General features: G+C 43.7%; 1 protein-coding gene across 1 annotated transcript in view; it reads right to left on the reverse strand.

The window, feature by feature from the left end:
- Positions 1-870: 870 nt before the first annotated feature.
- The window catches only part of igf2r (insulin-like growth factor 2 receptor), a 32,870-nt gene continuing 10,559 nt past the window's right edge, over positions 871-23,181 (reverse strand). Inside the window, exons 10-51 of the mRNA XM_046373383.1 lie at positions 23,028-23,131; positions 22,367-22,531; positions 22,046-22,189; positions 21,755-21,910; positions 21,492-21,629; positions 21,039-21,189; positions 20,713-20,881; positions 20,429-20,544; positions 20,176-20,335; positions 19,498-19,674; positions 19,312-19,407; positions 19,070-19,171; positions 18,515-18,677; positions 17,731-17,907; positions 17,443-17,589; positions 17,016-17,194; positions 16,647-16,734; positions 16,261-16,470; positions 16,002-16,132; positions 15,487-15,590; positions 14,788-14,921; positions 14,494-14,690; positions 13,529-13,655; positions 13,290-13,421; positions 11,765-11,924; positions 11,314-11,422; positions 10,604-10,685; positions 9,983-10,116; positions 9,553-9,702; positions 9,302-9,460; positions 8,906-9,116; positions 8,269-8,421; positions 7,839-8,073; positions 7,393-7,526; positions 7,117-7,234; positions 6,395-6,541; positions 6,114-6,298; positions 5,446-5,632; positions 5,198-5,341; positions 4,974-5,043; positions 4,490-4,762; positions 871-4,407 (exon numbers count right to left, since the gene is read on the reverse strand). Coding sequence (XP_046229339.1) covers positions 4,249-4,407; positions 4,490-4,762; positions 4,974-5,043; positions 5,198-5,341; positions 5,446-5,632; positions 6,114-6,298; positions 6,395-6,541; positions 7,117-7,234; positions 7,393-7,526; positions 7,839-8,073; positions 8,269-8,421; positions 8,906-9,116; positions 9,302-9,460; positions 9,553-9,702; positions 9,983-10,116; positions 10,604-10,685; positions 11,314-11,422; positions 11,765-11,924; positions 13,290-13,421; positions 13,529-13,655; positions 14,494-14,690; positions 14,788-14,921; positions 15,487-15,590; positions 16,002-16,132; positions 16,261-16,470; positions 16,647-16,734; positions 17,016-17,194; positions 17,443-17,589; positions 17,731-17,907; positions 18,515-18,677; positions 19,070-19,171; positions 19,312-19,407; positions 19,498-19,674; positions 20,176-20,335; positions 20,429-20,544; positions 20,713-20,881; positions 21,039-21,189; positions 21,492-21,629; positions 21,755-21,910; positions 22,046-22,189; positions 22,367-22,531; positions 23,028-23,131 — 6,277 coding nt within the window. The 3' untranslated portion in view covers positions 871-4,248. The remainder of the gene's footprint in view (positions 4,408-4,489; positions 4,763-4,973; positions 5,044-5,197; positions 5,342-5,445; positions 5,633-6,113; positions 6,299-6,394; positions 6,542-7,116; positions 7,235-7,392; positions 7,527-7,838; positions 8,074-8,268; positions 8,422-8,905; positions 9,117-9,301; positions 9,461-9,552; positions 9,703-9,982; positions 10,117-10,603; positions 10,686-11,313; positions 11,423-11,764; positions 11,925-13,289; positions 13,422-13,528; positions 13,656-14,493; positions 14,691-14,787; positions 14,922-15,486; positions 15,591-16,001; positions 16,133-16,260; positions 16,471-16,646; positions 16,735-17,015; positions 17,195-17,442; positions 17,590-17,730; positions 17,908-18,514; positions 18,678-19,069; positions 19,172-19,311; positions 19,408-19,497; positions 19,675-20,175; positions 20,336-20,428; positions 20,545-20,712; positions 20,882-21,038; positions 21,190-21,491; positions 21,630-21,754; positions 21,911-22,045; positions 22,190-22,366; positions 22,532-23,027; positions 23,132-23,181) is intronic.

A 23,181-nucleotide genomic window follows, 5' to 3' on the forward strand; every position in this document is an offset into this window, starting at 1 on the left:
AACATGCAGCCTGTGTGCACATGGCCAGCAATGCTGTCAATCAGTTAACATTTAAATGTGGCTTGTGGGGGTCTGTTAGACATAAGCATCTGAAGGATGAACTATGACAAGGTAACCACTTCAATTCGTTTTTCTTTTCCTCTGTAGAAAGGTTGTAGTTTGTGGTCAAAATGTTATCTGCAAAGATCAGGTTTCTACAGTGAAAGTTGTTAGAAAGTTGGAGGGGATTTTCTGCTTTACTAACTCAACATGTGACTATTGGAAGACAACTTGGTGGCACAGACAGATGGACCCACTCATCACCACAAAGACAATCTGCTAGCTGGTGGTCTTTAGCGGGGAGCTGGTCTCAGTGGGCCTTATGTTACCTGGGGGATTGATGCTTGTATTCAGTGAGGGTCAGGGCTGTTTCTGAGTCTTGAATCTTTTCAGACAAGTCCATGAGTCTTGTGTCTGCAGGTCGTTAGAGGTCATTTAGGGTCTAGTCTTACATCCATTCAAACAAGTCCAACTCGAGTCTCATGTAGTGAAAGACAAGTCCGATTCAATTTCTCTCATTTGAGTGAAGTCAAATCTTGTGTCATTCAACAAGTCCAAGTCTCAAGTCCTGCCAGACAAACCCAAGTCAAATCTTAAGTCCATCTCGACAAGTCCAAGTCCAATCTCAAGCCATTCCAGAGGAGTCTGAGTCCAGTTTCAGTCTCAAAAAAGTTAGAAAGGTTAAAATCAAGTCTGAAGTCCTTATAGTTGCCAACAAGCCGTGTCTTATGTTCTCTGAGACAAGTTAAAATCTGAAGTCCTTCTAAACAAGTTCAAGTCACTCCAAGGAGCAGCCAGCTTTGTGTGTGTGATCAAGTCACAAACGTGATAAAGAGCGCATCTTATTTATTCAAATAATGCAATTTTTACATCAATTTTTTTTTTTAAATAGGAAAACAGGCAAAGAGCTGAAAAACATATCAGACAACATAACTTACACCAACTAAAACAAAACAATGATCCCCCATAGTACCCATTCATCACGGAAATTTCTTGTGCCTTTTTCAGTCACCGTATTCTCCGAACTTCTTTGTCTGCTCCTGAATGTACCTTGTTATCTCAGTCTCATGAATTGCTTTCATGCAACCAAACCCAGTTCTCTGCTCGAGTGCAGACAAAAAATAAAAAAAAAAAAGCACAAGAATGTCCATTAACATCTTGACGGGAAAGAGAAGGGTCAGTACAGTACCATGCAGATGAGCCACACAAACTTTGGTGCTAAATACAGCAGAATCAGGGACTTCATGTGACGATGGGAAAAGGACTTCACACGCTCAACCATCTGCCTCTCCGAAATGAGGAGCGCTATGACGTCTCCTCAGGAGAGATGAGGCGATTACAAAGAGTCAGAAACGGGTAGCTGCTTTTGTCCCGGTTCAAACCGCCCTCAAACAGGGTCAGGAATTTAAAATCAAAAGCGTTCGGGACAACTGCTGAGATCCACGTACTGAACGAATGAGAGGGTTTAAAATTAAATCTTATAAAAACATGGTCGATTTCATAACTTCTGCTGCTTTAATACTAAACATGGATTCTTGACATTTCATTGGGACCCACTAACTGAATTGCTCTCAAACTATTTACTTTGACAGTTTATATGGTAAGTGATATTTTAGTGCAAGATGTGAACAAACCTTCAATCAAACCTTCTGGAGTCTGACAATTTCAGTCAAAAACTGCTTCTGAAAAGTCACATTTCAGTTTGTGATCAGAACACAGGAGTTACTGAGTACCCACAGCAAAGGGACGGGAGCAAGGTGATCTGTTTCTGTTTGTTAATTATTAGGATACATCTCCAACTCATCCATATAAAATACTGATGTTTTCGATGATAATACCAGCTCAAGATTATTATTTTTTAATCCTTTTTGGGTTTTTTTTTTTTCATCTTTTCGGACAAGTGGCATCTTACAAAAACGCATTTACCAAATTTTGTGTACAAAGCTTTAGAAATACCCTGAATGGTGAACCTTATCTATTGATTGATGGGAGACTTTATTGACGACATCATGTGTTTTGTTAATGACTTAAGTTTCTGCGAACTGAATACTGAGAAAACCCAAAAGTGAATTTACCCTCATTTGTCTTCCTATCATAGACAATATAATCAGTGTACATTGTGGAATAAATACTCGTGTACCGATTGCAAATCAACAGAAAATCTGTTAATGATTCAAAACGTGCTCCCCCCATGTAGTGATTTAAACTGGTTTGACAGTTTACTTTATTTATCACGTGTCAAACATTCTGTGTTGGCAGCTTCTGCAACTGGAGGATCACTTACTTTTCTCTACATCTTTGGGTTTTGGGCTGATGTTTGGACATCGCCTTGGAAACTTATGATGGGCATTTTTCACCTTTTTCCAGACATTTTATAGTATATATGACTAATTGAAATAAAATACCAGAGAGATTCAGCTATAAGGACAATAACTGTTCCAGCATTAGCAAACACCTTTAACTGGCTTGCCTGCCAGAGAAATTATGGCACAGCAGAGCCCTGACGAGTCCATCATGTTCAGTTAAAGGTACATGGAGTAGACTTTAACTCTGCTCTGAACTGGGAGAAGGACACCTTACCACCCTAAACTACACTGGTGTGAACATTCAGCTGTTTGTGAGTCTGTAAATTCACTGAAGTTCTAATTCAGTAAACCAAAAAGACACCAAAGTCAAAACAACTTGTTTGGCTGGGAGTGAAGAAACAAGCCGACGAGCGGGACGAGACTTGAAATACTCTGCGTTTATACTGTGTGGGCTTTCTCTGATCATCCTTTGACATCCCTTTTGAAAATACTGATTTCACTTTTAAGCAGAAAATATGTTAAATGTAAGTCAACTGCCTGCATTCCTGATACATTTATGCTTCACGTCTTGCTTTTGTCTTACATGCATTTGGCTAAAAAGGGCTGATTTCGGCAATGCAAAAAACTTGGCTTTACCGAGTTAAAATTTCACTTTTGACGCAGCAACATCCACAATCACGGATCTGACTACCAAAACTGGGCTTTTAATGTAAGGGAGTGTGCAAGCGGAAAATAAAATTCCCAACTTCCGTTACATTAGTGCCAGCGGTGGCTGTAGAAATATGGCTTTGGCTGGAGGGGGACGTCCAAACCAACACAATCTAAACTTACACCTCACTTTCAACCTCCATTCTGGACTACGGTTCACTCACACTTAAGGCCACCTCTATTTTGTCACAGAAGATAATCATAAAAACAAATGTGTGAGCAAATCACCAGTGAAGACAACAAACGAACAAACAAAACGTCCATATTATAGAACATTATTATCTATGTACAGTGTCTCTGATCAAAACAAGACAAAAATCAATCTGTCGCTGGACACGATTCATCGATGAAAACGCAACATAAATTCATCCTCGGGAAGGCATCGCGCTCTCTTTTCAAAGGGATAGAAAGAGAGAAGATCTGCTCTTATAGCAACTGTAAACAGCCAGAGAAGACAAATGAGTGCCTTCATTCCCTTTTGGAAACAACACAAGCCAACACCTTCACTGGTTACTTTTCTTTCACAACTGTCGTGTTTCTGCTAAACTGTTGAGCTAACTGTAACCACAGCTAACAAAAAAAAAAAGCCCTGAGAAAGACTCCAAAGGCAGCCAAAGTCTTCCTTTTTGTTGTCTCCCATTCTGCAATGAGACATGTAGACAGTGTTATCTCCAGTCGATCAATGCTACAGTAAAGTGCTAAAGCAATGGCACAGCTTTAAATCAAAACTAGACGACAAGAAAACGTTCATATTTTTCCAGTGACATGCCTCACTGCAGAGCCAACACGTTAGGAAAGATGCTTTTTGTGCCTCTGGGGCGGATTCTGAGAGCCTCGGCTGATCTGTCAGGATTCGATAAAGGTGGCAAAACTGCAGTAACCACACCAAACAAATGACTTCATTTAACAATTCTGACAGACAATTTGATGTTTTAAATAATCGCTTATCAATAAATAAGAAACTGTGTGCTAACGTTGACAGTCTGTAGACAGTGACTGGACAGAGTCTGAGTAGGTCAAGTAAAGGTGCAGTCCGACAGAAAAAATAAAAATAAAAAATATCCCAAAAGAGAGGAACGGTTTCTGGTTTCAATATGTTGTTGGTATTTCATTGTTGTTGTTGCTATTATGGAGACATTCACTGAGAGAGAAGAGTTCAGATTGGAGGGTGAGGAGAGCAGGAAGGAGAGTGACATCACACCCTGAGGAGGTCCTCGTCACTGTCGTCCTCGTCCCGTTTCCTGTTGGCTGCCGTGTTGTTACCGTGGTTAAGGCCTGAGGAGCGAGGTTTGCTGCTCTTCCTCTTCCTGTCTGACTCTTCCAGCAGCCCGACCAGGTCCTCGTCACTCTCCTCCTGAAAGCAAGGACTCCCGTGAGGTTTTGAGAGCCAGAGCGTGGGCACAGTAACACCTTGTGATGAGGGAGACGACACTCACCTGAAGGAAGGCACTGCGATGGGCCGCAGAGTGCCTGGATTTGACCACTCGCACCCCCGGGACGCTCAGCACCTCGTCCTCGCTGTCGTCGTCCTGGTCGTCCAGCGCGAACGAACGCAGACCATCCGTGTTCACTGGCTTGGTTGTGATGTGGCCGTTGCCATGGTTACTCCTGCCCCGCTGGGAGGACGAGGAAAAGGATGTGGGAGGGGCTTCGAGCTCCTCCATCAGCCACTCCATCTCCTCTTCACCCCCTTCTTCGTCCATGTTGACCTGAAGACAAGAAGTATTCAGATCCTTTATTTAAGTACAAGTACCAACGTCACACAAGGAAAGTACATAACTGTAAGTAAACGTCCTGCATTCAAAACAGTAAAAGTACTCATTATGCAGAAAAAATCTTCCCTGTCTGTGTCTTACTGTTATAGCAGATGACTGACCAATTCCAAATGAATTCATTCATTAGGTCATTAGGTTAACCTACTTTGGAATATTTATAGGAGACTTGGTTTCCTCTCCTGCAGCAGCTGGCAACCTTCTGGATCACCAGCTCCCTGTTAGAAGACGAGAGATGTGCAACAAGACAAACAGGCCTTCATGAAAATTTGATAACATTTTTTCAGCAATGCTTAAAAACAAAGAAGAAGAAGAAAAAAAAAGTTCTGCTAAAATCTTAAAAAATCTGCCAAATTCTGCTTCTGACTTCACCTTCTCTCTCTCTTGTGGAACAACAGCCCCAACAGGCAGACGGTCAGACCCACCAACAGGACGGTCAGGATCACGCCAACCGCCTTGCTCCGCCTGGAAAGAGCTGGAGCGTCGTCGTCATCGTATGACTTCGCTTCAACAGTTCTGCAAGGCAACGAAGGAGGGAGACTTATTGCACATGTTTGTCGTTTCTTAAAACTCAAATCCAGGTGGTTCATGGCCATTAAAGCGTGCAAGTGTTTACTCACATGAGACCACACACAGCGTTGGTGTGCCACACAAACAGGTACTGGCACTCATCCGTCTCCAGCTTAAACTCTGGGATGCCGATGCCTGCCGAGGGGTTACAGTGGAACATGATGGTGGACGACACCGTTTTGGTCTTCTCACGCCCACACGTTGACTCAGAGGAAACAATCACATCCAGGTTTCCTCCTGATGGAAGAGCATGTGATGATAGAGAATTAGCATTGGCGCTGAGTATACATACAGTATAAATATGTTAGTGTTAGCATGTAGGCATGCTTGGAAACACTGTTCAATTTGCTAATAATCTCCAGGGAGGTTTCCTTAAAATAAACACTGCTATTTAGTGCTAAGCCTTCCTAGCATGAGAAGCACTTTTTAGTGATTTCTCAGTTTAAATCATTAAATTAAAAAATGATAATAAGCTTTTTTTTTCTTTATTTTTCCATGTGCTGAACTGTAAGTGTGTAAGTTTACTTGATACTTGACAGATTTGATCAATTACTCATAATTATAACCAATTGCTCACTCTTGTCTGCATTGTGCCTGTCATAGGGAACCCAATCCAGTGAGATTACAGTTTAGTTTAAGAAACCCCTCTCCACCCCTCGAAATCTCTGATTTTGTTTCTAGAAAATAGAAACGGACATCAAACCAAGCTATAAATTACCTTTAATGTAGTACTTGGCCTTGCTGGAGGAGCCAATCCTGCGTCTGTAGGGCGCATTGAGTTTGACCTGGCAGATGTTGGCGCCAACGCAGTTGGTCAGGGAGTTGTTGGTGATGCCGGACAACTGGATGTGGTAGATGTAGCGGTCGCCGTTGGGACGGATGTCTCCAGACGCCTGGTGGTGGCTGAGAGAGGGAGGGTTAAAAACAAGGTTAAACAAACAAACACAAGTGGAAAAAGTTTACTGCGAGCAGAATGAAGACGCAGTGCAGTCAGGCTACCTGAAGTAGAGTGCTCCCAGACTGAGGCTGGCTCCCGTCTCAGGAACCCGAATGGTCCCGTTCACCATCTCAACCACACGCTGCTTCACCACACACGCCGCCCGAGTCTCCCAGCCAATCACAAACTCACATGATGCCTCATCAATGCTGCTCACACAGACGGGACACGAGAAAGCCACATTAAAAACTTGTAGGACCACTTTGACTAGTTGAGAGAAAACGACGAACGTAACAAATAAATGAATAAATCAATAACACATTAACGGGAGAAATTAAAGCAAGTTATATTGTGTTTAGTAAAGTAATTAAATAAAACTTAAATAAAAAGAGACAATTTAACACTTTAAGGTTCACCGAATGCAGACAACCTGACTGATTCATGACTATGAATATCATTAAGTTTGCTACGCACCTCAAATGACGTTGTAAGCAAATAAAGTTTAACTTCAAAGACAAACACTGTGTTCTCTGATTAACAGGCAGTCAGACATACTGAAGAGTAAATGAATGCTGTGCGGCAACACGTTGAGTGGTTAAGGCGACCGCATGTGTGTATGAAGCGGCTTGAGAACATGTTAAATAATTCTGTTCTGCTTTCTCCACATCAGCTCTCGTCTCCTCTCATGTAGTCATCTACTTTGTTATTCAACTGAAAAGCTTTCTCTAACGAATCTGAGCTTTCATTCACAACCAGCTGAGCTCGTCAGTGGAGTTTGTGTTACCTGATGAGTGCTGGGTGTCCAACAGTGGAGCCACAGCTCAGCTGGATCACGGTCTTGGCATTCACGCCGTTACCACAGACATCGTCTCCCGATGAGTAAGTGACGGAGATCTTTCCGTCTGCAGAAGCAGTTTGACAATGTGAGCATGAGCTTTTCTAACACACAGCTGTGAGAGTCACTAGAAATCTAAGTGACCTTAGATTATTGGAAACTTCCAGCAGATACTGTAGGCCCTCAAAAAAAGTCCAATATCAGGCATACTGACACGTTACCTACCAGTGTAGTTCATTTTCTGTGTATAAACTCGGCCCAGGATCTGGGTCTTTCCTGCTGAGTGTCGACACACAGTTGCTCCTTCTGGACAACCTGGTAATCCACCGTGGATACCCTGACACAGGTTGATGAAGTACCTGTGGACATACAAACAGGAAAGAAAGCCAAAGCTGAATAAACTCAGTTACTCAAGAAAAGCAGCCTGGACTACTTTAGGTTATCCTGCATAAATAACCGCAATTCACCCATACAACTTGGTCTATCCAAGTTGTATGGGTTGAGCTAGTTAACATGACAGCAGAAGGTGGACAGCTTGACATGAGAGGAATCTGACAGGAGTCAACTGGTCCTCCAGCTAACTGGGATGACAATTCGCACAAAAACTTAAAATAAACAGTAAGTACAAAAACGAATCTATGCATTTTAACGAGGACTTTAACGAGACTTACGAATCTCCCCGGTGGCTGAACTTCCACGGCTCCGTGAGGGAGGACAGGCTTCGGAGGTCGAAGGTCTGATGCTGGCTCACCAGCTTACACTCCATCTTCCTCGGGGGACAAACGGCGCTGGTTCGCCACTGAAACGTGGCTGAACAACCTACCGTCTCTGAGAGCAGCTGAGGAGAACCGTGGCCTTTAGACTGGTCACAGATGAACAATATGGACGACTGGCGTTTACCAGAGGCTGGAAGAGAGGAGAAAAAGGAGAGATGGTTTTCAGAAAAAGGGAGAAGTAACAGGTCGAGGTATAAAAACGCCATACAACAAATTATTTTAACTTTTGTTTTGTATTTCCTGATTTCATTTTGTCAAAGTGGATATTTCAGGCTGGTAAATATGGAGGTAAAGATTTAATGTCATATATGCATCTTGGCGTCACCTGCACTGCAGAATCCCCACTTCCTGTCTGCATCATAGTTGTCTGTGGTGGCACACCACTTCCTGCCATCCGTCCTGCCGTCAGTGGTGCACTCTGTGTACGACTTCTTCATGAGCGTGAAGGGGAAAACGCACATCTCGTCCTCACTAGTCACTGGAAAACACAAACAAATCACATAAATTACTTGTTTTTGTATGATCTTATCTCATCAGGAAAATATAATAAAGCCAACCTAGAAATTTCAGCAGGAATATTAATGAATCTCTCACAAATACAGACTCAAATTTCCACCTTTTTCTCCTTGAATAAAGGTCCAATTAGACATTTTTGGATGCATTAAAAGCAGGAATTAATCTGTGGTCTTAATTTTTTTTTTACTGACTAATCCAGGTGTATATGTTGTTAATCAGCCTAAATGATTCTGTTAACTCTCATCCAGCTAATTTGTTTATTTAAATGCATTTATGGGTTTGATTTGTTTCGATGAGGGTATCTTGAACAACAGTGTGTTTCTAGTGGAGAGAGGGAAAACCTAACCCGAGCTCACATTTTTGGCACCACTCATCAGACAAGAGTTGGAAAGCTTTAGCTGAATTATTTGAGTTGCTTAACCACCCAACAAGGTGAGCAGACGTACCTGGTGGGCAGGGATCTCCTCCACCATACTGCATCAGTACGGCCTGTTCATCGTGCTTGAAGTCCATCGTCATGGCCTTGCTGATGCCAAACGAAGAGGCTGACTTGTCTGAACCAGAACCAGACACCTGGCAAACTGCGCTCTGCTTACAGGCCGGCTCTGCCACTGAGCTGCAGACGTTGATGCGGTACGTGCTGGATATCCCTGGGACCTAACATACACAACTTTCACTTTACTGTAGATTTAACTGGGAAGCCAGAGGGGGGCAGTAAATAAATTTAGTAGACAAACGTTTTTGCAGCTGTAGCGGGAAAAAAAAGCACAAACCAATGGAAAACAGATTTAACGCAACTGAAGTGTCAAAATTCACTGGGACTTCAAGCTTATGGACCTCACCTGCACTTCTCCAGAGAGGGTCGACAGGTCAAAGGTGAACTGGAGCTGCGAGTCGTTGAGCTTGCAGCCACTGGTGTATGTGACGTCTGAACAGACTAAGGGAGTCGCCCACTCAAACAAATAGACACATCCCTGCAGCCTCAGCATTTGTGGAGAGCCCTGAATAAAGACGTTAAAGGTCAAGGCTTTGGTCAAACATACGGGGGCGAGAAATAAATCCTCAGACGAGTACATCAACAGTACTGACTCACCAGCTCCACGCCTCTCTGGCAGGTGAAGATGATGATCGAACTGTAATTGTGTGCAGGGTCAGCCAGGCACTTGGTGGAGCTTAAGTAAGTGATGGAAACTTCCCCTGTTGCAGGATTGATCTCAGGGCCGCTGGTGGTCCTCCCAATATCCTGAGAAAGACATACAGGGACAGAATTAAAGACAGAAAAGGATGGAGGCGAAATCAGAGGAAGAGACAAGAAGGCCAGAAGGATCATCTTCATCATACAAAACAAAAAGAATAGTTTTAATAATCTCCGCACCCACCACAGTTTTGCTTTATTCAAACTGTAACGATTAAAGACTGAAATCAGGGATTCTCTAAAAATGACCTGCTCATCTTTATGCCAGTTTGTGGCTTTCAGCAAAAGACATCAAACCACAGACAACAAGTGTTTCCAAGTGTCTTACCACAGGAGGCCCATTGTCAGGATCCATACAGACGGCAGCTCCAGGCGGACAGGTGACCCCGGGGATGGGGTTTAGAGGCTGACAGACGTTGATGTAAAAGTCTGGTGAGTCATCACTTTGGTCCACTGCGTCATCTGAAATGACACAAATGGAGGGTAGAAACAGAAATATGGCAACTAGTGATGCATCTGACCCGTCTGAGAGCTCAAAAACATGCACTAATCATTCAGCCAGACCCAACCAGACCTGCAAACTTCATGCCTTACATCAGCAGAACTGAAAGGAGTGAGGACTGAGATCAGGACTGAGTCAAGATCGACAACAGCAGTGCTGTCCAAGGTGCTGATCCTGCTGCACCTTGGACAGCACTGCAGCAGTCAAGAGGGGTTGGTTTCTTCCTTTGGCAGTGTTTCTGTAAGTTTTGAATATCTTACCTGGAGCGCTGCTTTGTCACTTATTGACGCGCCTGCCCTAACCTGTGATATTTCATTGTAAGTTGACCAAAACATGCCCGATCCACACGTTAAGCATCAACCCGTGCGTCACTAATGGCGACAGTATGATGCACATGACTGAAGACGCACACCGACATGCACATTGTAAGACACCTGATATGCGTACCTGTTGCTGTGTAGTATCCACTGACATGAATCAGAGGAGTCAGATCTATAAGAGCAGAGCCGTTCTGGACTGAACACTTCACCTATAAAAAAGCAAAGATAAAGGAAATTAAAGAAAGTCATCAGCGGTACATCTGTGTAGAGTCTACAACCAGAGTCATAAAACACAGAGAAGCAGTATTTTTTAGACTTCAGAAAGCCAAAATCCATTCCCCATTACACGATACAATGGCCACAGAAAGCTTTCTTCAAATATTTTCTTCTGTTGGTCTTCTGAAAGATTACAAATGAGTTTTATATTCGAACAAGTGAGTCAGAGACAATCCCACGCGTCTCCTGCAGAATTGATTGCTTCATTCCTTTTTCATTAGAAGTCGCTGAAGGAGCCTTGTGCAGACTTTGCTCAACAGAAACTCAATTTGCTCAGCCAAATGGCCAGTTTAGCCCTGTTTTGTGAAGGAATGCTCCAAAGTTTTGCACCTCAATATGTGGAAGATCAACGTTGACGAAATAACCACAACAAAAGGCACACAAAACAACATATGCACGACTGTGTGTTTCCCTAACCGGTGTCTGAAATGAGGCTGTGACCTGGTGAACTTAAGGTTAAGGTGAGAATAATTTATTACCACAACATAAAAGTTTCACAAAATTTGAACTAAAAAACACTTACTTACTGTACTCTGATTTATGGCACTGATTCAGACTTACTGGCTGTTCGCAGACCAGGGGTGTGTGGAAAGAGAAGAAGTGTGTGCAGGTCTCAGCGTCTGAGTCAATGAGAACTGGTTCTGGAGGGGCTGAGCCCATGCTGGGCGGCCTGTACAAGCAAACATTCAGAACATAAGCAAAACATACATATATTTCACTGTTAAGATGACAAATAAATTACTGGTGTATTGCAAATAGATTATCAAGTGTCTGAGCAAATGTCTGAAGCAAAATATATTTCATTAGGTAAGTAAAGGACAGCATTGCATTAAGTCTTCTGCACATGAAAGCTCAGCCAATGACTTGGTTGATTCACTGAATCTACACAATACAAGCCCCACAATCTGTGATGCTGTGTAAAACATAAATAAAGCAGAATGTGATTATAAACTTGACGTAAAACTGTACAAAGAGAATATATATTTGTTTTTTATATAAAAGGGGGAAGCACCTGCAGATGAAGTGGATGACGGTGCTGTGTCTGAGCTCGGAGTTCGCTGGACAGGGACTTCCTCCTTCATACGTCAGCTCCAGAATGTGATCCTTGTAGGAGAGTTTCCTGCTCACCAGACCGCCGCTCACCGCAGTGCGGGCATCCTTAATGCACACAGCTGCAACACAAGATGCATTCAGATATTTGAAAAACTTACATTTTAACAATTTAAGTACCAAACTGCACTTTGTGTTTGTGCCAAAGACATGCATAGAAAAACTGAACATAATAAAATAGAATAGAAATAGAAATAGTTCTTTCAGGCAGATCATAAGCGTTCGGAATAAAAAAATGTGCACTTCTTTGTTAAGTTTGCCGAATAAATTCTCTTCCAGCAGCTTTTTGTTGCTAAGTTTATCTCACAGATTTCAGTGACAAGTACACTGTGCATTCTGATACAGATTAAGTATAAATTCACCCTTAATGTAGTGGAATTTTGGGTGTCTTCCTCTGTTCCCATCACGTCCTCACTGTTACATAAACCATCTGATCGAGACTAAACAGTAACCAGGAGTGAAGTGAATGAATTCTTCCCTCTCTGGACGTGTCGTTACGGTTTGAAAATTAGATTCATCCCAAGTTTATTCAGTTTATTGGAATAAGTAGGAAACAATTCTAAACATCTTTATGAGGAAGCTCTTGTGTTTTAACCTTTTAAACCGTGACTGAGCAGCCTGCAGGAGCTGTGGAGGCTGAAGACCCGTGTTGTTCTGTCCTCTTTCAGACAGTTTTCTCTTCCAGTTAAAGCTGGGATGACTTCATGCTCAGGTAGAATAAGGACTTAGACAGCTGCCCCAATGCAGACGTCCTCATCTTGTTTAAACACCTGCATCTTCGTCAAACAAATGACATTTCCAAGCAGAAACGTCTCGTAGGGATTTGCTTCAAAGCTTAAAGCTCGTAAACTCGTGAGTTTTCACCATGAGGCGTGAAACCACCTCTGAAAATCAACGTGGACCACTCAGTGAACTACAGGGAGGAGTTCTGTCTAGTTAAAAGCTGATTCCATTGCAGCTTCACAGTCTGAAAACAAAAACATTTAGCTCAGACTAGTTAAAGGCTGATCTGATTGCCTGCCATGTGGTTTCTATGCGCACACACTTGACGTAGACAAGTGACCTTTGAGCCTGGCTGAAGGAATGTTGCGTGCTGGCTTTGGAACAAATATGTGATTTTATTTTTATTAACTTTGTGCACATTTTCAGTTTCTGGTAATTGAAACATGAGACGCTATAAAACATTAAACAGATCGATACCTCAGTTTGAGAAGGATTGATCTGAGAAACAAAATATCGCAGCAAACAAAAAAAAAAAAAAGCGAATTTTTAATGCTGACTTTGCAACTCGTGCCATTAAACTGACAGAGACACAAGTTACCTCATTGCTGTTTGAGCTCAGAATGAGGAAGGAACGACGTTAGTTCTGAGCCAGCGTCTCAGTCGACAACCGAAAGAGGACTCGGTCACTGGACGGATGTACGTACCGCTGTCAGGGCTGCATCCGGTGTTGGTCACGTTTCCACAGACGTTCATGCGGAACATCTTCCTGTGGTCCTGATGATCGTACACAGTGTAACCCCCTTCCTTTGTCAGGCTGTTGAGATCAAACAAATAACCTGCAGGAGAGGAGACAGACCAGGTTTGTCCTGTCCTGACTTGAACACTACACCTGGACAGCTTCTATCATCACGGCACAGTAAAATGATTTGTTTGGATGTCAGACCTGTGGCAGGATTGGTGACCTTGCAGTCGTCGTGCTGGATGCTGTTCAGAGGGCAGGCAGCGGCTGTTAACCAGAGGAAAGTGTACACACAGTCCTCAATGGAAGAGATCAGAGTAGGCCTGGAGTCCTGTTGGGAGACAGGGACACATATGTTAACACCACTTAAAGAAACACTCATACCTCCTGCAGTGTCTTGGTGTCCTCAACACGAGAAAAGGTAAAAAACTGCAGAGGCTTAAGATTCATTTATAAACGAGTTCCACACTGTTTTAAAAAGAGCACAACATTTTTAAAAAACAAAAAATGGACCAGGAAGTACGATGCAAATAGGAGCTAAGGAACTAATAAGGAAATAATAAAGAATTTTTCCATTGTGAAAATCAGGCAGATTACATCCATGACAGATTTATAAACAAAAACAACAAAACAAAAAACAGACAGCAGCATATGAATATGAATTTAAATGAAAAATGTATCCAGACCCAGATACAGAACATAACCATCCTGAAAATATTAGTAAAGGAGAGTTTTATTTCTCTCCTTCACTCGACCACAACAAAATCTAACTTTGTTTTCAATGTTGCACCAGTAAAAGCTCACTCCAGTCAGTCAAGTAAAGGAGGATCTCTTCAGACTGTATGGATATGTCTGCAACATACACTATATAGACAAAAGTACTGGGACATGTGACCATCAGACCACATTCTAAATACATAAACATTAATATGGAGTTGGTATATATAACAGCTTCCACTCTTCTGTGAAGGCTTTCCACAACATGTTGGAGTGTTTCTGTGGGAATTTGTGCCCATTCATGCAGTAGAGCATTTGTGAGTCATCCAAACATGTCTTTATGGAGCTCAGGAGTTAGGGGCTGAACCCAAACCCTGAAAAGCAGCCCCATAAAAAAAAGGCATGTCTTGATTTGACTAAATAGCATATATGAGTCTCTGTGGGTCCCTCACCACTTTGTCTTTGTCACACTTGAAGCGGATGATGGTGCTCCTGTTGCGGCTTCCGTCAGGACAGGCTTGGCCGCTGGTGTACCGCAGCTTCAGGACAGTTCTGTCCCACGTGGGACCGGACTCCACCTGCCCCAGACTCATATACTCATCTCCGACCTTCAGACAGGACGCTGCACTGGAGGGACACTTCCATGAACCTGTCACGGACGGGGAGCACAGCGTCAAATTTGAATTTTAACTGGATTTATTTTCAAGGATGCTGTATGAACAAAGAACACGAGCATACACACTGACCTCCCTGTTGCACCAGCGACCTGCAGACGTTGATGTAAAATGTTTTCTGCGTGTCGTCTGTTGAGGGCTCCACCTCCCAGTTCCGAGAGTCCATAGCCAGAGGGGAGAGGTCGTACCAGTGACCCCGATCATCACTGACGACAGAACAGACACACGGGGGGGTGTTCAAAGTCTGTGCACATTTCTGCACAGCTAATTATGCTACAGCAACTGAATTGTGTTGTTGTGGATGTTTAAGTGTTGCTCATCACATTGTCACCGTTGTCTGGTCAGACAGAGACAATTTACAGTAATGGATTATACTGCGACTGTGATGCTTGGTGCAGATAAAGACGAGTAAAAAAACAACAAAAAACGCTGATCCATTACTCAACAAATAGGCATTCTGTAAATCACTTGAGAAGATGAATAAAAAAAACATCTTTGTAAAACGTCTTTGAAAACTTCCCTGTAGGATGTTGACTGTCACACTAAGCGTGTGTGAATCAGTGTGCTTCAATTAATACAAAGCACTTCAGAAATATCAGAAAAATATAAAAAGTATAAAGCTAAACAAATGTGAAGTAGAAGACTGAAGTGTACAAGTACACCTAAAAGAAGACTTTACTGAAAAACATTACAAGAGAAGCACGAAGAGGAAGATAAGAGGACAAGCAGTAAGAGGAGGGTGACATGTGGGAGGTGGAAGAGGACTGTTACTTGTAAGAGCAGCTGGTGGTTTTGACTGGGATGCAGGCCAGAGCGGTGGGCCAGCTGAACAGGTAGGTACAGTCCGGAGTCTCCTTGATAAACTCGGGCACTCCCTTAACAAGTGAATTAACAGAGCACACAGTTAGTGGCCGTCGCTACATAGCCGAGATGCTTTTCAGTGCTTTATACAGAGGACACGCAACCTTTCCAGTGAGTGGGAGGATCACGCAGTGCGCAGAGAGCTCTGCATTTTTATTTAATCTTGAATTTCCCTCAGGATCAATAAAGTATCTATCTATCTATCTATCTACAAAGAAACGCTAAATGAATGTTAGCAAAAACATAGATGCGGCAAGGATTTAGATCTACCAGGACGTGCGCTTCAGTTTTCAGTGCAAACAAATCGATCACTTGCAGCCTTTCACATCCGTCCATTCGTTTCACGTGCAAACAGACCATAAAAATATACTTGCAATAAATTTGCTGGGAGATCAGCTGTCTTTGAGTGTATGCGTGAAACTCACAGGATGACGGTCGGGGTGACAGGAGAAGTAGATCTCTGTGGACCTCTGATAGATCTTATGGCAGGTCTCTCCATTAGTGTAGTTCAGGATGAGCTGGTCTCCTACATAACTCAGAACCTGGTTTGCCATTCCTGCACCCACATGTCACATGGGACACAAGGATAAACACAAGAATAAGGACACAAATTCATACATATGGTGTTCCAAAATCAGATATCAGAATATTCAGCTGGTCTTGGTGGTTTTATCAGTTCTGTACCTCCAATCTTCTGATTTGTTCCATACACCTGGCAGGAGGAGACAGCTTCTCCGCCGGTGTCTTTGCGGGTACAGACGTCTCCCTGGAGCCCCTCACAGATCGACAGGTGGTAGATGTACTTATTGTTGTTGGCTTGGTAATCTTTACCCTTCAGAGAGTTCAGGTTGAACTCGTAGCCACTCTTGGGGTCATGAACCCGACAGTTATCACCTGGGAGGACAAGCTAGTGAAGTGAGGCTCATCAAGTTTTAATTGTTGTTCAACTGAAGCTTCATTATGATATGACACTTCTACCTGAATATTTTTGAAAAGATTATCCAATAGCAGCAGTGTTAATCTTAAAATATTGACATCCACAGGTCTCACACACAGACTCGTGTTGTTACCTTGAGACTTCCTGATGGGGCAGGCCTCAGATGTCCTCCAGATGAAGACATACTCACAGCCATCTTGACGGTCAAACATGGGGGAGCCCTGGAAGAAGACACACACATACACAAAATTATTGGTGATGCTATGGGTTAGTTGCATGTCTTGGGCTAGTTGTTAAGGTTGTAATTCCTGGCTTCTCATGGAATGAGAATTTAACTGCAGTCTTTGTGTCTTATGCCACAACACTGGTGACCCACACCTAATAATGTGCATGAACGCATCCCATTGGACACAGACAGAGCACATGCGCTGCCTCGCTACTAACTGATAACGCTGGAAAACAGCTCGGACCAAAAGGTCACAGCGAATGCTCTGATACTCACTGGTTTGTCATCACACTGGAGGATGATGCGTGTTGAGTAGCGGGATGTGGAACCACACGGGTCTCCGTTCTGGTAGACGATGCTAATAGAGCCGTCCTCTGCTGCCTGCGGCCTGGACTGGACGTATCCCAGGTTGGAACTCTTTCCATCAATCACGGCACAAGCACCCAAAGGACCCACTGGAGAGAAAAACAAAAAAAACCCGCTACAAGTGTTTCATTGTCCCTGGACACCACGTGGGCGCTACTGGACTATTGCCTAAGGTACTGGACAGGGCGAGCTGGGGCTAGCTCGTTAGCGTGAGTTCAGCAAATATCTCTGCAGCACAATACATAGATGTCATTAATGTAATGTCAGTGAGTCAGCAATGTCATTGAGTCAAGCAGGTGTTAGAAGTTCTGCTTTAGTTATGGATGAGCACACTGACCTGGACATTCTTTCAGAGTCGGGAGAGGTTTGCAGACGTTGATGTAAAAACTGCGTGACTTGACCGAATCCGTTTCTATGGCTATCCAGGGGCTGTCGTCTCCATCACGGATCAGGTGTCTCAGGTCATACTCGTTACCATGGGAATCTACAGGTAAGAGAGTCCTGCTTTACAAAACAAGCTGTGTTTTACCTGTTGTGCAAAAGCTAACCAGGTGATCTGCAGAAAACTACTTCACCGCTCATACTTCGCTATGCGTATGAGAGTTTTGTGTCTGCGTGTTCATACCAATGATCTGGCAGTCAACCGGAGCAGGAATGCAGGCCAGGGCAGTGGAGAACTCAAAGAAGACATCGTGGACTACGTGGTCAGGTAAAGAACTCAGGTCCTCACGCAGCAGTTTTAATGAACCAGGGTGAGAGTTTGGATCACACACGAAATTAATGGTGAAGGTGTCTCGCGTCGCTGAGGAAGAAGGAAAATTTCATTGGAAAGATGAAAGAAAGTGCAGGAAAGTCGAGGAAATTAAAGTCCAAATTTAAAGCCCAGCTGACATCTAAATTAATTTTTTACTAAGACATCTGTATTTACATCCTTTGTGTTTGTGCAGGCTTATTTGATCCAAACGCTAGTTTGCCTAGCTTCCAGTTTCTGACAGGAACACAAGAACCAAAAGCATGACGAGCTTCATCAAATACTGAATGTCGTAAAGTCTTACATCCTTAATGGTATTTAATCAACGCCGGACTGAATGGACCTTAGTTCTCTTATTGTGACCAAAAATGGTTTAGAAAAATGTGCACAATAGCTCACAGTCTACATTTATGTATACAAATTCAAGTTTCACTTCTCCTTCAAAGTCACTTTCTCCAAGTACTATTTGAGTGCATACTGACATGAGTCTTTCTGGTTTATGAACAAGTGCTTTGGAAAAGAAAGAATCAGGTCTCTGCCTACAGGTAAGCTGGTACTGACCAATCAGGAGGATCTTACTGGTTATATCAACTCAAAGTGTAGTTGCCACAGCTGATCACACAGTGCACTCAGCTGCTGATCGTTGTGTTGCTGGTACCTGTGGGATCATCCAGGGGTCCCTTGTATGTTAGTTTGAGCAGGCCATCGGTGGAGTACTGGAGGGTCTTCTCCACCCCCACCGGGCTGACGGGATGCCCGTCCTCCAGCTCACAGCCAGCCATGCCCTGTCCACACTCTGTCACGTCCGTGCAGATATTCACCTACAGGGCGGCAAGTAGTGGGGATTTCACTTTTGTTCCAGTTTGGAAGAGAGTTGTTTCAAACATCATGATTAAAAGAGGAAAAGTTAACAGAAGGAGAAAAACGACGTTATTTCCCCCCAAAAAAACAAAGGCTGTTGAGTTAAATCAACAGTAACAACAAACAATACAAGCTTCTGGCTGGAGCTTCTTTACTGCTATGCTAAGCTGAATCAATCAGTCAATACAACAAACAAAAGAAACTGTTCCTTTACTGAACAAAAGTAAGTAATTTTCTTCCTGATGGGGGATAATTTTCTTAAATTACAGAACCGTCACATCGTCACACAAATACATTTAATCAACAATAAGAGCTGCATTTGGTGGATGTTATTCACCGCTGGCTGTCTTACCAGGAAGTCTTTTCCGTTTGCCTTAGTCTTGTATCCAGTCTCAGAGGCCAGAAGCTGAAGGTTGAACTCAAAGCCAGTGTTGGGGTCCACCACAGCACAGCTCTGAGACACAAATAAATCATCTGAGCCAAACTTTTTTTTTGTTTGTTTGTTTCAATCTTTCCAAATTGTTGTCTTATCCCTGAGCATAAATAAGTTAACCAGGATGAGATGAGAACAAGCAGTAAAACAGGTTAACTCACATTGTTCTTGGTGGTGGTGATGGCACAGGCCGCCCTGGTCTCCCACCTGAACGTGGCCGTACAGTTCTGGAGCATCAAGAACCGAAGGCCTGTTGACTACACGGCGAGGAGCACAAAGGGAGTCACATCTCAGACACATGGGGGGGAGGGGGCTGTGCGCCACTTTACTATCTGAACCAGACTCACCTGTGATCCTCTGGAGCAGACCAGGTGGATGCGTGTTGTGTATGCGAGCTTCTGGCCGTCCGACATGCAGACAGAGCCGTCTGTGAACTCCAGCAGCAGCCTGTCCCGGCCCTCGATGATCGGCCCCCGCTTGGAAACCCCCATGTTGCTGACTGACACGTCCTCCTTCGAGGAGCCCTGAGGACAGAGGGAACAGCTGCTGAATCTCATTTAAGACACACATTTATTTCACTGTGCATACTGAGCAGCTTTCTTCCCTCAGATTCATCCTGAGGGAAATTTTCAAGTTTCAGCCAGAGATTTGTGTTTCTCATCAGCTATCACATTCACTGGCTGTTTAATATGAACTCGGTGAACACTGGCAACTTTGCCCTTTTTAAAGACGGGAACTAAACAAACACTGAGTATCCGAGGCAAAACTGTAAATGAGGATAATTAATGGAGGAGGACATTAAAATATTAACTAGACCGAGAATTATCACAGGAGGGTTTGAGTTCAATGTGAAGCACACACGCCCTTTGGAAAAATCTGATATACCTCTTCGTAACACAACACATTACAAGTGAACGATCTCAGTCACAGGAACAGTGCTGGAGACATTGTGGGCATAAGCACACAAATCACTCCTATTTCTCTTTCTTTGTGTTTTCCACATAGTGTTTCCAGCTGTTACAGACCTGCTCGTATATGTACTTCACTTGGCAGACGGAGGCGCTGCGGTCACAGCCCGGTACAGCGTTGAGAGGCCGACATATGTTGATGTAATACTTCCTCCGGTTCATGGGGTCCGACAAATCCATGACCTCCCAGTTGCCACTGGATGTGGAGCGTGACAAGCTGGAGGCAGAAGAAAGCAAGTAGAAAGTTAGGAAGAGGAGGACGAGGAGCTGGTCAGCTACAGTAACGTCTCATGCTGGACTGACACGTTACCTGGATAAGTCGTACTGGTCAAGAGTCTTGGTATCTGTCACCAAACACTCGTGAGGCCTTTCAGGACATGCGTAGGATGTATACCAGCGGAAGTTATACGTGTACTTGTCTTCCACCTGGATTCATGAGATAAGGACAAGAGTAAAGTTTATAGATGAGCAGAGCTTTTTCAGGTGACGTGAAAAATACGGCAACTATGGAGACCCATAAAGAAAATTTCCAAAAGTGCAGCCACTCATTGAAAAATTACAACGATGAGGCAAAAGAGTATGAAAGCAGTTTACCTGGAAATCGGGTTGTCCAGCTCCAGCATCAGGGTCACAGAGGAAGGAGATGAGCGTGGATCTGCGAGTGTGTTGCTCGTCGTTGTACTGGGAGCCGTTACTGTAGGTCAGCTGGATCAGGCCATCGTAGTACGACAGACGGGAGTTCGCTTCCCCAAGACTCCAGGACCTGAAGTAGATGAGGGAGAAAAGAAAAAAAAAATCATAATTCATTTGACATGCGAACATACCACATACTGACAGGCAGATTTAACACTAATGCGCAGGGATAAGATTGTGCTTGTAAGGAAATTCATGCTGCTTGAACGTAGAGGGCTTGTTCTTACTTCTGTTCGACCTGACATGCTCCGGCCTTTTCAGGACAGCTGGCAGTTTGGACAGGACCACACACATTAATGTAGTAGACATAGTTGCCGCTGGTCAGGTTGTAGAAGCCACCATTGGCTTTGGAGAGAGGCGACAAGTTGAAAGAGAGGTCTGTGGAGCGACAGAGGCCAGTTAGAGAGGAGGACTGGGGGAGTCAAAGGCAACTCTCGGCAGCGTTTGGCCTGCTGGGACGAATGCAGCAGGACAAATCAGGTAGCCTTTTTAATGATCCCCATGTGAGTTCAACAACTCGCACAAGACATAAAGGAGTGGAAGTTTGAAGATCTGGAAATCGCCACCAGGTGGCAGAGCTGAGGAAGCTGAGAAACGACCTCACAGAAGGTTTTGCTTCTTTTCTGTGAGTGTAACAAATGTTTCCTAAAACCAAGAGAGGAATTAGAGACGCGTCTCACCAGCCTGAACATCCTCCACCTTGCAGTCGTCTCCCTGCGTCTTCGAGAGGACGCAGGCGGCAGCAGTGTACCACTCCAGTTCGTAGACGCAGCCGTCAGACGAAATGCTACGGAGGATGGGAGCGCTCTCCAGATCTCCTGCAAGTAGACGAAAGAAGAAAAATGTAAGGCGAGCAACAGAAATATCACAGTCAAACAGAAATGGGAGAAGAAAAGATCAGTGAGAAATACATTTCATGGCTACTTATCTCTGTTCAACCTACCTGGTTTGCACTTGAGGGTCAGGATAGTTTGGATCCTCGTCTTTTTGTTGATGCAAAAACTTCCATCGGTATAAACCAGTCTGATGTCATTTCCTATTTTACTCTTCTGAGGAGACGAGAGGAAACTGCCCAGACTGATGGCCTTTTGGTCCTTACCTGAAGAGGGACACGATTTTCACAATCTGACAAAGTTTTTAAAACTACAGCTTGACTTCCCTACACCCTGATGCCACCTGAAACGGTCTAATTCCTTCCGTCTTTGCAAACTCACATCCTCGAGGAGACTCTTACCCACGGCACAGATGGACGCATTCACCGGGCAGCCAGCAGCGGCTCCTGACTGGATGACTTTGTGACAGACATTCAGGTAGAAACGCGAGTTCGACTTCGGGGACTGAGCATCCACCGCCTCCCAGTTCCTGCTGACATCTGACCCTGAAGCAACACACAGAGACAGAGTGGAAGGTGATTTTTCAGCTGTACACATTTAGCAAGGACAAACAGCTTGGAAAAGGGGCCAGTCTCAAAGCCCTGTTGATAAATAAAATGAGATGACCAGTGACAGTAGACAGTCTGCCTCCCCCCAGTCTGACAGCGAGCTGTTAAACTCACCATTGTATCTTGTGAGGGGTGAAAGGTCATAGTGTTTGTGGCCGTCTCGGACTCGACACAGCAGATCCTCCTTCTCTTTGACACAAGCGAAAGCCGTCTCCCAGTCAAAGTAATAAGTGCAGTCTGTCTCCCCAGAAAAAACTGGATTCCCCCGTCCACCGTTGGCTGTGGAAAATAACACGAGCCATGAATTCAGGATTAACAAAGTTTGACACACATTAATAATGTTTTGACACGATTCCACCTGTCAAACTACTTAATGAAACAATCTTGAAACTGTACAAAGTGACAGTAAGAATGCACAAATCATTCAGCCTCCCCGTGAGACATTAAAAGTTTTAAAAATACAATTCAATAAAAGTATTAAAAATACAATTTGTCGTACTTTAATGACACCATACCAATATCCTGATTCTAATATACACGTAGAATATTAGAGTCAGTCACATTTTATTTTCTTATTTTAACCTGTAAATGTAATGTTCCTTTGGGTTCATTAGTTTAATGCAAAAATAAAAATTACTCATGTCCCTGTGGTTAATCTCTGAGATTATACAAATCGCGTGTCTCTTGCTGTCTGTTACAATGTAATTATTGATGCTACCACTGGGTGGTGCCAAAGAGACAACATGCACACTGGGCGAACACTTGTCTGTCTCACATGCGTTCTTGTTGCACTCAAAATTGATTATTGTCATTCTCTGGAAGCCGGAGGAGCATGTGGTGCCTTCCGGGTAGATCAGAGTCAGATCTCCATCTGAATAACTACAGATGAAAAGACAAACACGGACAGAAGAGGAAAAACACAGTTAGAA

This window comes from Scatophagus argus, chromosome 19, assembly GCF_020382885.2.
Source record: "Scatophagus argus isolate fScaArg1 chromosome 19, fScaArg1.pri, whole genome shotgun sequence".
Classification (NCBI taxonomy): Eukaryota; Metazoa; Chordata; class Actinopteri; family Scatophagidae; genus Scatophagus; species Scatophagus argus.